General features: G+C 39.5%; 1 protein-coding gene across 1 annotated transcript in view; it reads left to right on the top strand.

The window, feature by feature from the left end:
* Nucleotides 1-321: 321 nt before the first annotated feature.
* Nucleotides 322-13,672, top strand: part of adcy1b (adenylate cyclase 1b) — a 47,414-nt gene continuing 34,063 nt past the window's right edge. Inside the window, exons 1-4 of the mRNA XM_051874070.1 lie at nucleotides 322-1,031; nucleotides 2,812-6,286; nucleotides 11,995-12,144; nucleotides 12,240-12,358. Of these exons, the coding sequence (XP_051730030.1) occupies nucleotides 5,714-6,286; nucleotides 11,995-12,144; nucleotides 12,240-12,358 (842 nt within the window). The 5' untranslated portion in view covers nucleotides 322-1,031; nucleotides 2,812-5,713. The remainder of the gene's footprint in view (nucleotides 1,032-2,811; nucleotides 6,287-11,994; nucleotides 12,145-12,239; nucleotides 12,359-13,672) is intronic.

Below are 13,672 nucleotides of genomic sequence, written 5' to 3' on the forward strand. Positions count from 1 at the left end.
CGTCTTGCACTGCTTTGCGATGCGGCACGCATTACGTAATCATGTTGGAAAGGTCACGCGTGACGTAGATGGAAAAAGTCCATCTCACTTTCTTCTCCAACTTCAAAATCGTCTGACATTCTTGTTTTACCTTTTTTTGTAAAGGGCATTTGACTTAGTCTTTGCACGTTCGCTTTCTAAACACTTGCTCGGTACTTCCGCCTACGTCACGTGTGACCTTTCCAACGTGATTACGTAATGCGTTGCATATCGCAGAGCAGTGCAAGATGAGCATTTGTGGTTAAAAAGTATATAATTTTTTTTTTTTTTTTTTTAGAAAATGTCCGATGGTTTCTCTAGATAAGACTCTTATTCCTCGTCTGGGATCGTGTAGAGCTCTTTGAAGCTTCACTGAAACTGACATTTGGACCTTCAACCCGTTGAACCCCAGTGAAGTCCACTATATGGAAACATGTTTTCCTTCATTTCTTTTCGACTGAAGAAAGAAAGACATAAACATCTTGGATGACATGGGGGTGAGTAAATTATCAGGAAATTTTAATTCTGAACTGAACTAATCCTTTAATTATGGACAACAGGATTTATATATGTAGCCTTTGGCATTTATTTTATTGGTAAACAGATAAATGCATCTCATAAAATCTGTTCAGAAATGTATAAAACAAGTACAGCTGTAACAGTGTTTTTGCTGTTTTCTGGACTGCACAAACACAGATGATGATCATATTATGTGTTTGAAATGTTCAGCATTGCACAGTGTGATCTTGCTCATATATCTTTGAGTTTAGAAGGCATGTTTGAGCAGTACACTAGTATCGCACCCTCCTCACAGGCTGCGTGTGGCTCAAGGACAGAAGCGCAGGAGAGCGTCTCAGTGAAGGGATTTACTGCAGCACTGAGTCATAAACCTCACCACACCGACAGATGCTGCTCTGTTCCTCCTCCAGCTCATTTCAACATCCAATAAATCACTCAGAAACTGAAGAAACTATGTGGATCAGGACGGAACTGCAATAGAAAAACCACATGAGGTTTGAAAACACTTTTGGCATTCATTTTTCATTCAAGAAACTCATTACATATTACACAATTAATATGTTTGTGTTTTTTAAAATAGTGCTTATTCATTCATAATCATAATCAGCATGTCCAGTATGGTTAGGATTGGCTGTAGGGTGTAGTGGACTTTAGGAATAAGGACAAGTAGGTTCCAATAAGGCAGTAAACATGTATGATTTTAATAAATATACAGAAAATGTATATGCTGTTGATATAATGTACTACAATACACTGACATGACAATATAGTATCTGGCACTATTAGCACTAGGGATAAATAGCATCTAATATTATTTACACTGCTAAATACTGCTGTTTTCACTTTCTAATCATAAACATGGAAGAAAAACACTCCTGGATCTGTTACAGGACTTTTATGTTGAAGTCTTGTTCCTTGTGTTCCATGTTTGTAGTCCTTTTTTGTGTTGATTCATCCAGATTGTTCCCAGGTGTGTATTTTAGGTCTGTGCGAATTGTCCTGGTGTTTCCATTGTTCTCGTTCAGTCATTGAATGTGCATGTAATGTTATTGGATGTGTCTTGCATTTTCTTGTTTCAGTTTTGGGATAATGCACAAGTAACTTGAGTTACATAATCAGATGACTTTTTCAAGTAACAAGTAAAGTAACACATTACTTTTTCAATTTACAACAAAATATCTAAGTTACTTTTTCGTAAATATGCATTTCCTTCAACCTGAGGCTTATTCATTTAAGTTTTGGTGTGAAAGGGCCTTAACATTTACCAAAAATATAACTTTTTTTCTGTTGTTATCAAAAAACAAAGAAGCAAGCCCAGCCCAGGTGAGAAAAAGTAATGCATTAATTTTTATAAAAGTAACTAACGCAATTAGTTACTTTTTTAGGGAGTAATGCAATATTATAATGCATTACATTTAAAAGTAACTTTCCCCAGCACTGTCTTGTTTTCTGTTTTTCCATTTTTCTTTAGTTTTTTTTTCTGGGAAATACAAAAAAACATATTTTGAAGAATGTTTCAGATGTTCACAGCATTGGACCCCATTGACTTTCATTGTACGGACAAACAAACACAGAGGCGTTCTTCAAAATATCTTTTTTATGCTGCACGTTTCCACCCACGGCGCCGCCATTTTGTTTTCGCAATCAACAATGATGTACCAGTTAACACAATGGCAAAGGCCAACTCCACAGCAACTACATAAATTTATCCACTAACCATTCAGAAACGTCCTAAAAGTTGTAACTTCTTCCTGAGTCTCTCCATCAGTGTCGACTCCGGTTTGAACAATGTAAGGCTGAACACCGTTACTGACAATCCTCATTTTGGCTGCGTGAGATTCTCCAGCTTTGTTGTTGAGCAACCGAAGCGTGAGCTGTTAAAGCTCCGCCTTCTTCTGGAAAGGGGGCTGGGAGCAGCAGCTCATTAGCATTTAAAGGGACACACACAAAAACGGCGTGTTTTTGCTCACACCCAAATAGGGGCAAATTTGACAAGCTATAATAAATGATCTGTGGGGTATTTTGAGCTGAAACTTCACAGACACATTCTGGGGACACCAGAGACTTATATTACATCTTGTCAAAAGGGGGCATAATAGGTCCCCTTTAAAGTCACCGTGAAATCAAACCCAACAATTCTTCTTTTTTTTTTTTCTTTTTTTTCTGGAATATTGCAGTGTTTATTATAAATGATTTATCATTGTGCATCATTATTGTGTTAAATTCATGTTTCTCATAATCTTGAATCAGAATATCTTTCCCTCCCTCTTGCAGCGACATCTCTTCTCTTCTCTGATGACGAGGGTGGGGCAACCTGTCACTCACATGAGATCCACCAATAGCAAACCACAACCATCCAATCAATTCCCCACGGACAAAATCAAGCCCCGCCCTACATTTGTTCTTGTTCCAGAAGCCGTTTCACCTGGATATATGTCACAATAGTGAAGAAAAGACAAGCGCAACTTCCCTTTCATGATGACTTTAACATGTGAACTGGTCTTTACACACTCTAAACACTCCAGTTGTAATTTCAATGTTCATTTTCTCCTAAGTGGATGATGGATTGTCATGAAAACTGGGACCAATCTTCTTTCGTTCTCATGTTTCCTGATCCTGAATGAAGTACAGTATAGCTAAGTCTTTTCTTTTTTTCTTCAAATGCCAAAATATACTCCCAAATGTACTTGAAGGGGCAAGAAAATACATTTCCTGTTTTAAAATACATGAATGTAAGACTGATGGATTTATGTAGCTCTCTCATCTGAGCTTGTGTAGATCATTCTCCGTCTTCTGTTCAGCAACACAAAACATACATATGCAACAGAGGAAATAAAACACACTCCTCTGCATTCATGCCATGTATTTCACAGCGCTGTCAGGAACGAGACTATTTTTAGCATCCCTAATGTGAATCGCTCGAACCTGTTGAGGTGATTCTTCAGGAGAGATGAGACAGGTGTGAGAACAGGTGAGAAATCCCAGACTAACACACCTGCACACATACTGTACGATTCAGTGTCTTTATGTGAGAAATGAAGACTTCTGGATGGTTTATGCTTCTCATGATCCTATAGAAAGTCTGAAATTCTGTACAAAACTGAAATTTAGTTTTAGTTTTGATTAGCTCTTTGTTTGCAGAGTATAATGTGCAGAAGATGTGCCTGAAGCCTTCCTTTTGTGTCATTATTTCAGAGTTTGCATGACTGCACTATTATTCTATTATGTGGAAAAGAGTTGTAATAAACAATAAGTCCAATTGTTTGACAGGTGCAGTTTAATATATCTTAGCTGAAAAATCATTGATTGATATGTTTGTTTGTTCGTTCATTTATTTGTTGGCTGTTATGCAGGGAGAGGCTAGAAAACACAAAATGGAACGTGTAAACAAAATAAATCATCTTGATTTACCAAACAAATGTTATTTAAATGTTAAATGCTTAGAAATATGTTGAGATCACACTTTATTTAAAGGTTACACTTGTACTTAATGTAGTAATAACTGTAAATTATGAATAATTACAAGCAACTACACTAAAAATGTTTTACAAGAAAATATTTTAGTTTTTCTACCTTTAATTCAATGTGTTACTTGTTGATTCTTTGTCATTTTTGTGAGATTTACTAGCAATGTATGAGTGAAAATTACCATATTTTTTATCATCTTTAAACCAAACATGTAGTGATTGAACCTGCTGTTAAACATGAACAGGTTTTACGGTAGAATTTTTACAGTTACAATCATTTTTTTAACGAAGTCAAGTGTAACTGCAGATCATCCTTTCATCCTGAAACACTGCATCAAGATATGTCTGCACATGGACTCTTCTTCAATTTTTGAGAATGACTTATCAGAACATGGTTTCATCTTCATCGTTTCCATCCGTGACCCGAAGGACGACGATAAATCAACATGAGCGTGTGTGTCATGCAGGTCAGATCAGATAAATGACTGACCACCATGATCTGTAACAGCTCAGCATACACTGGGACAGAAAAATGATTTTTCAAAAGTTGTAAATAAAACAAAGATTATTGGAGTATGTTTTACGAGATAGTAGTTCAGTTTATCTACTTCAAAATCTCACATTCAATTCAATGTGTTGCTTGCTGTTTTTTATAATTGTGAAATTCTCTATCAATTTCATTAACACTATATTTTACAGTGTCATTGTTACATGTTACATGCAGTTACTGTAGTAATAACTGTAAATTATGCATAATTACATGCAACTAACCCTAAACCAAACCGTAATCCTACACCTAACCCTATAGTAAGTACATGTAGTTAATTAATATTACTCAGTACTTAAATGTATAATTACACTGTAACAAGGACGTCTTAAAAAAAGTGTAACTTTTGTTTTAGGTTACACTTTATTTTAACAGTGTAATTACATAAATAAGTACAGCGGTATATATAGGAAAACTGTAATAGATCTAACCTTACATGTTATGGCATTTTACAGTAAAATGCTATTAAATGTACTATTTTTAGAACTCATAATTACAGTGAAAACTAACATTCCCAGAATTCCCAGTGTGACACTTCTTCATTTTATCATTTATGTACATTAGGCTTTTGTTTCATCTTATGTTGTGAAATGAATGTGTGCTACATTATTTTAGTGTCACGTGTGTTATGATGGTGTTTTGACACTGTGTGCATCTTTTGTATATACTAGTGTCTTTCTCTTTATCACAGTGTTATTATGATGGATGTCAGACTAAGTTAAAAGATCTAAAACAAATAGCAACATGTCCATTTTACAGGTTGTTCTGTAGATATGTTTACTTTTTTTCTGGTATTTTTTTTTCTTTTTTTTTCTCAGAATTATTCCACCAACCACAGCTGCCATTTTTTTTTTTTTTTTTTGCCTGTAAAAAGAAAACAAGATTCATTTTTTTCTTACAATGAAGTTCAAGAGCAGCCCGTGGATTGAGCTCCGCGTGTGAATCGCGTCTGCCTCGCGCTGCTGCTGCTCGGAGATCCGCGCTCTTGTCAATCAGCAGAATTACGAGGCTCGCACTGCGCAGGCGTGATCCAGTCTGAGCCGCGCGAGCTCGAGGCCAGTCTCTTTCCCCGTCTCTCCCGTTCTCAAGCTCTCCCGCCGGACATGCCTCTGCACCACCTGCGGATCGCGCGTCTCTCCGGCGCGTGAATGGCCCTCGCGCCATGGACGAAATGCCGTTCCAGAAAGTCAAGACCCGGCGCCGGAGAAGCCACTGTCCGCCCGGGGTCATCGCGTGCGAGGACGAGTTCGACTGCAAGGAGCTCGAGTCGCTCTTCCACAACTACAACCTGAGGCTCGAGCAGACCTCCACGCTGAAGGCGCTGTCCGTGCTCATCCTGCTGTCCTCCGGCCTCAGCCTGCTGGAGCTGCTGCTGTCCGGCGCCAGCCTCACCATCGCCAAGGGCTCGTACCCGGTGCACTTCGTCGTCTTCATCTCGCTCTTCATCGTCACCAACGTCAAGTACCTGCAGGTGACCCAGCTGCAGCAGATCGCGCACCTGAGCCTGTTCTTCAGCTTCACCTTCTCGGTGCTGTGCTGCCCGTTCCCGCACGTGTCGGGCGCCGCGGGTCCGGAGCAGGGCGTGTGGCAGCTGCTGCTGCTGACGTTCGTGGCGTACGCGCTGCTGCCCGTGCGGACGCTGCTGGCGCTGCTCTTCGGGCTGCTGGTGTCCGTGTCGCACACGATCGTCACAGCCACGTCGGTGACGGCGAAGACGCAGCGGCTGTGGAGAGCGGTGAGCCTCTGCCTCTTTGTAGACGTAGTTCAGCACTGGACAGCGAGCGGCGCGCGCTCAGATACCGACACCGGACGGAAAGGTGCCGTTTCGAGTCGATTCGTTTTCGAGTGCATTAACTAAATAAAAGCTAACTGATCAACAGGCTTTAGGACATTACATATTAATGCAACTTTCCAAACCATCCTTTTTTAAAGCTCATCCATTTGATCATGACGCCTAATTAAGATTATGTTTGAGAAGCTCTGCGTCAGTCTGTTATAGATTACTCTGTTGCATGCTCGAGTAATGAACTGTTTCACTCAGAAATTGCTTGTAACCTAATTTACACAAATAATTACGAAGAAACGGCAGGTAACACATGGCATTACAGTCTAAAAAAATGCTGGGTTAAAAAAAAACCCAAGTTGGCTTGAAAATGGACAAACCCAGTGGTTGGGTTAAATGTTTGCCCAACCTGCTGGGCAGTTTTATTTAACCCAACTATTGTTTAAAAATTACCATATGGCTGGCTTAAAATGAACCCAAAATAGGTTGGAAATTAAAAATCAGACACATAATTACTAGAGGCAACAATAATAATCAAAAGGTGAACATTTAGTAATAAGCAATTTAATAAATGTTTATTGTTTAATTATTATTCATTAAACTTATTAATAAATGTTAATCTATTAAGCATATTAATAAATGTTCATTTCCAACATACTTTGGGTTCATTTTAAGCAAGCAGTACAGTCATTTTTAAACAACTGTTGAGTTAAATAAAACTAACCAGCACATTTAACCCAACCGCTGGGTTAAAACAACTCAACCGCTGGGTTAAAACAACCCAACCGCTGGGTTAAAACAACCCAAAACCCAATTGTCGGGTTAAAACAACCCATTCACTGGGTTTGTCCATTTTAAACCCAATCGTTGAGTTAAAACAACCCAGTCGCTGGGTTAAAATAACCCAATAGCTGGGTTAAAACAACCCAGTCACTGGGTTAAAACAACTCAACCGCTGGCGCAGAGTTAAAACAACCCAATCGCTGGGTTTGTCCATTTTCAACCCAACTTGGGTTGTTTTTAACCCAGCATTTTTAAGAGTGCACATGACACTTTAAAGGAGAAAGACTAAAATAGTATTGTATTGTAAATGCACTCCAATAATCTTTATTTACAACTTCATAATCATTTATAGTGGGAAAATCTGAATCAAAAGTTCTACCAACTCAATTTCTTAAGTTTATTAACTTGAAATATGTCACTGATTAACTCAAATTAGCTGCCATTTAGATTTTCTGCAGTTTGATTTATTTTAAAAAGAAATAGTGTTGCTAACTTCACCTTTCTGAAAGGTTAAAGCTTTAATAATATCTGTTGATTTGCAGGAAGGTATTGAAAACATCATAAATCTAGCAAAGCTTTTTATATTTTCATTTAAAAAATGTTTGTGCGTTTATAACACTATACTTTATTTCCTGCATTATTACAGTAAACTAGTTAATGCTGCTGTTTCTCTCTTCTGATCAATATAATCAATCTTGATATTTTTGTCCTCTTATGGAAAGTCAGAAATGCTATTTTGGGGCAAATGGGAAAAAGTAGTTTTCCAAACTATGACCTCCAGAAATATAAACCAGGTGGAAAGGTCAGTTTTGTCAGTGATCTCTGCAAATATCAGTGTTTAATGCTCAGCCATAGAGCTGTTTCAGCTGAAATTTATGAGAGAACAGTTTCAAATCAAGATATTCAGAGATTGATTTGGTAGTAAGACACTCAGATGACACGCAAGAGAAGTAGGCGAGTGCGCTGCAGGTTCACGTGTCAGACATCAGTCAGGGATGATGTTCATCTTCACACCTCAAACACAGTTGGAGGGAGCGTCGGGTCCAGATTCACCCAGAGGACGAGCAGCGGCGCGGCTCTAAGTAGGACGGCTCTGAACAGAGACCAGACACACTTCTGAAAGCTATTTTAGCACAGAAATAAGCAGAGAGGCTTCAGATGATCCATACAGGATTCACAGACGTCTAGAGATGTAACTGTGAAGTTAGGGTTAGTGATCAGCGCCGGTCTCCTGTGGGACTCCATGTGGGACTAGTGGGTTACCATGATCTTCACTTCAGAATTAATTATTCATTATGCATTGTTCACATTAATTATGAACCTGTATACAGTAGTCCTCTGGGAGGTATGAAAAAATAGTAGTTATTGATTAGCTAATAGTGAACTACAACATTCAACTGAGCACTATTACTTACTAATTGGTTAATCCAATGGTTAATAGAATGTTAATAGTGCATTTGTTCCTGTGTAGTTCTTCATTAATGCTGGAACAGTTCTTTACTGATGCACCTTTAGATTCTCAGTGCTGCTGTGAGATGAACTTACACTGTCTCCTTCTGTTCTGCGGTCAGTTTACTCTCTCAGATCAACTATAATGATGGTCAAGAGAGTCATGCTGAGCAATACATAAACAATAAGCGAACAATAACTCATCCGGTATAAGGACACAATCACCCCCTTGACATTTGAGCTTTGCAAAAATCATTGTTAATGGGTAATTCATCATTTTATTTTTAAAGGTGCCCTAGAACACTATTTCACAAGATGTAATATAAGTCTCTGGTGTCCCCAGAATGTGTCTGTGAAGTTTCAGCTCAAAATACCCCTTAGATTTTTTATTATACCATGTTTTAACTGCCTATTTTGGGGTGTAATTAAAAATGCGTTAATTCAGTGCATGTACACCTTTAAATGCTCGTGCTCCCCGCCCCCAAGCTCGCGACTCGCATTAAACATTGCATAAACAATAGAATGAGTTCACACAGCTAATATAACTCTCAAAATGGATCTTTACAAAGTGTTCGTGATGCAGCATATCAGATCACGTAAGTATGGTGATTATTTTTATGGATGTTTACATTTGATTCTGAATGAGTTTGATAATGCTGCGTGGCTAACGGGGCTAAAGCTACACTGTTGGAGAGATTTGTAAAGAATGAAGATGTGTTTATGAATTATACAGACTGAAAGCGTTTAAAAATGAAAATAAGGACATGGCTCTGGTCTCCGTGAATACAGTAAGAAACAATGGTAACTTTAAAGGAACACTCCACTTTTTTTGAAAATAGGCTCATTTTCCAACTCCCCTAGAGTTAAACAGTTGAGTTTTACCGTTTTCGAATCCATTCAGCCGATCTCCGGGTCTGGCGGTACCACTTTTAGCATAGCTTAGCATAGTTCATTGAATCTGATTAGACCGTTAGCATCTCGCTCAAAAATGACCAAAGAGTTTCGATATTTTTCCTATTTAAAACTTGACTCTTCTGTAGTTACATTGTGTACTAAGGCCGACGGAAAATGAAAAGTTGTGATTTTCTAGGCCGATATGGCTAGGAACTATACTCTCATTCCAGCGTAATAATCAAGGAACTTTGGTGCTGTACCATGGGTGCAGCAGGGCGCAATGATATTACGCAGCGCCTGTGACCCCCTGCTTGCACAGGGAGCATGCCTTGCAACCATGGAGACATTTGTGAGAGACGCTGCTATTAAACTCAACTGTTTAACTCTAGGGGAGTTGGAAAATGAGCCTATTTTCAAAAAAAGTGGAGTGTTCCTTTAACCACATTTAACAGTACATTAGCAACATGCTAACGAGAAAGACAATTTACAAATATCACTAAATATATCATGATATCACGTATCATGAACTGTTATTATCGATCCATCTGCCATTTTCGCTATTGTCATTGCTTGCTTGCTTCACAATACCTGCAGAACGTTAATACTGCCTTACCTTGAACATGGGCTGGTGTATGCAAAAGTTGGGGGCGTACATATTGATGATCCCGACTGTTGCGTCACAGTCGGTGTTATGTTGAGATTCGCCTGTTTTTCCTGTGGTGTTTTTCACGCACGAGATTTACATATGAAGGAGGAAACAATGGTGTTTGAGGCTCATGGTATGCCATTTCCATGTACAGAACTCTTATTATTCAACTATACCAAGGTAAATTCAATTTTCAATTCTAGGGCACCTTTAAATGAGTATGTGAGACTGTGCTTTTACAGTGAGTCTTCATGTCTGCATTTTGCATACTTGTGTGACGGATGATTCTGGCCTCATCCTGATGCCTTTAGAAAAAAGACAGAAACATGCTGCACATACTGTCACACATTCTTCGAAGAAAAGGTTCTATATAGAACCTTAAAGGGTTCCGTCAGGTGCTTCATATATAGAACCTTTTAGGGGTTCCATCATGGGATCATTTTATGGATTTAGTTTTAAATTAATTCATTTGGTTTTAATTCATTTTTTAATTAAATTTTAATGATTAAACATACTTCATCAGTAGAAAACATTGAAATAACCTGTCAAACATGAAAGTATTTTGAAGACATTTCTACTTATATAGAAAAGCATTCTTTAAAATTGAGTCTAGAACCCTAGAGTTCTATATAGAACCTCTCGCTCATGTTGGTCTGTGTGTAAATCATTGAGTTTCAGCATGTGCAGAGTAAGGCAGGCTAAATAAAGGCGCTGTGCGCGTGTCCTCTGACGAATCTAATCCAATAAAGAGCAGATAGACTCACGTCCCTGAACTCTATGACCGGAGGACGAACACAAAACCAGCACTGACCGCGCTGATGAGAACAAACACATGTCCAAAACACAATCACACAAACTGTACTGGTGCACTTTTACACAATCTCTACTAGAACAGGTTTTCATCTTGAATGTTCATTATTTTCCTCATATTCTCCATTGTTGCAACTTCTCTCTTCCCAGTCTGTCAGTAACGCTCTGTTTAGTTCCTGTCTCTATGAAGCCCCTCCTTCTGAAAAGCACAGTGTGCTCTGATTGGTCGGCTGGAGCAGTGTGTTGTGATTGGTGTTTGGGAAATGTCCCGTCCCTTACCATAACAGTTTCAACACACTACTAACTAACTCAACCAGGCCCCGCCCCTTTATTCTGCGTATGAATTATTTAGATGAGGAATATTGTGACGTGTTCATTCCCGGAAGAAAACTCAAGACTACAATGGAGGCTTTTCAGGGAGTTCAGAAACAGTGACACTGATATAGAGAATAACTCTCACTGGGGCAGTGTTGCCAGGTCCGCTGTTTTCTATTTTAACACTGTTGCTGCAGGTTGTTTTTTATGTCTGCAGGTTGAAGCAACCCCAAATAACATGATATTTACCCCTGGAATGCGAATTTTACCAGGTGAATCCCACCAGAAAACGTGGATTTTACCCCCCAGTACCCCCTGAAGCGTGACTGGGCTAGTTTTGGGCTAGTTTTGAGTAGCAATTTGGCAGGTTTTGTTGTGAAAACCTGGCAACCCTGTGCTGGAGGGACTTTGAAATCTTGCAGCTTTTTCATGCTCAAACAGCAACATTATGTAACGGAGGCCAGGTAGTAGTCGCTGTGCGAGTAAACCTCACTCCTCTGATCTCAAGAGATGCTCTAGCGACTGATGCTAGGGGTTGCAGCCTTTAGCCTCCTTGTTAGAGTGTCCGACTCCCACACTGGAGACCCAGGTTCGAGGCCCGCACAGAGCGGGGCAAGTAGGACCTGGGTAGAGGGGTTACAATTACACACTAAAGCAACATGAACATGTAAAAAAGCAGAATAGCTCCTCTTTAAAGCCGTCACATTGACGCTTGTATCATGTTAACATGTTGTAATAATTGATCTGGTCTGTGTGTTGGCAGCTGGTGGCGAACACACTGCTCTTCACCAGTGTCAATCTGTCCGGTCTGTTCGTGCGCATCCTGACGGAGCGAGCGCAGCGGAAAGCCTTTCTACAGGCCCGAAACTGCATCGAGGAGCGACTGCGCATGGAGGACGAGAACGAGAAGCAGGTCCTTTACATTCATTTTAATTCATCAGTGTGATTATTCAGAGATGCTTATGCTGTTTTGTTCTTGATTTCTAATGTGAACGTTCACTCATGCAGGAGCGTCTGTTGATGAGTCTGCTGCCCAGGAACGTGGCCATGGAGATGAAGGAAGACTTCCTCAAACCACCAGAGAGGATCTTCCACAAGATTTACATCCAGCGGCATGACAATGTCAGGTAACATGGATTTTTTTGTAAATGTATGCTGTGCAAACTGAGGTTTACTGTTGGTAAAGAGACTGGTAATGGTCAGGGAGGTTGTTTGAGTATAAAGGATGATCATTAGTGTTTTCTAATGTCTTTTGTACACTTTTCACAAGTACTAAACCTATAAAACTTAGTGGTGGTACTGATCTCCAAACAGATCCTTCATTTACAATACACAAAAGATGTTCATCAGTACACACTGAAAACATTTTCAATTATATTACTGATTTCAAAACCCATTTTTTCACCCTAGCTAGTGGCCGACCTGTTCTATTCACTTTACTACAGTACATGTTCTGGTCTCATTGTGAATGAGATTGTTTTGTTCTAAAAAAATACATGCATGTTTGTTTAAATACTTCATAACTTGCTCTGCTGCTGAAACGGCTTGAGTTGTCAGTTGACGTCATCATACAGCAGAAGTATGACTGAGATTTCTTCAGTTGGTTCATTATGGTGTGAATTACTGTAAGTGTTGGTTCTCCTGGAGTAAAGGATCATGTGATCAGTGAAGGTCCTTCAGTGTCCTGCGGCGTTTCTGAGACACTTCACAGGCCTGCAGATTAAACCACTGCAGGGATTTACTGCAACGGACACTAAAGACTGTTGCGTAACGCTGGCAGTGCTTAAAGACGCACACATGCAGAGATCTGCTCGCGCTCAAGAGGTATTTCTGGTCCAGATCAGAGCGAGGGAATATGCGGCATTCCTCCGCCTGCACTGTTGACTCTGAGCGATCGCCTCTGACTGACAGCACTGAAAAAATGAAAGCCAAATATTTTTCAGTATTTTTGACAGTGATATACGTATGTGTATATGTGATTCATGTTACAGTGAGAGGAAGCATCATTCAACCGAACAGTCATCAGCAGAGAAGGCGGTTTGACTTTGAACTTTACAGATCAAATAACTCACAGAATTCGAGCACTTTAAAGCGCCTCTGTTATGCTATTTTAAAGGTTGCTCATTTTGTTTTGAGTCTCCTACAACAGGTTTACATGCATCCAAGGTCAAAAAAACACTTTCATCTTCTCATAATAATCATTGCAGCATCAGCTCTTTTCTCACTGTGTCTGAAACAGTTTGATAAAGGATTCAGTCTCTCTAAACCCCGCCTTTCTGAGAGCCTGCTCTGCTCTGATTGGTCAGATGACCCAGTCTGTTGTGATTGGTCTACTGTGGTCATGAACATTGTGCTATATACTGTCGATTGAGCTCAACTTGTGTTGAACCTGCGACACTCATTTAAGACAGGTTTGAGTCAGTCCTGAAGTTTAGCTCACA

Source organism: Ctenopharyngodon idella, chromosome 2 (genome assembly GCF_019924925.1).
Source record: "Ctenopharyngodon idella isolate HZGC_01 chromosome 2, HZGC01, whole genome shotgun sequence".
NCBI lineage: Eukaryota > Metazoa > Chordata > Actinopteri > Cypriniformes > Xenocyprididae > Ctenopharyngodon > Ctenopharyngodon idella.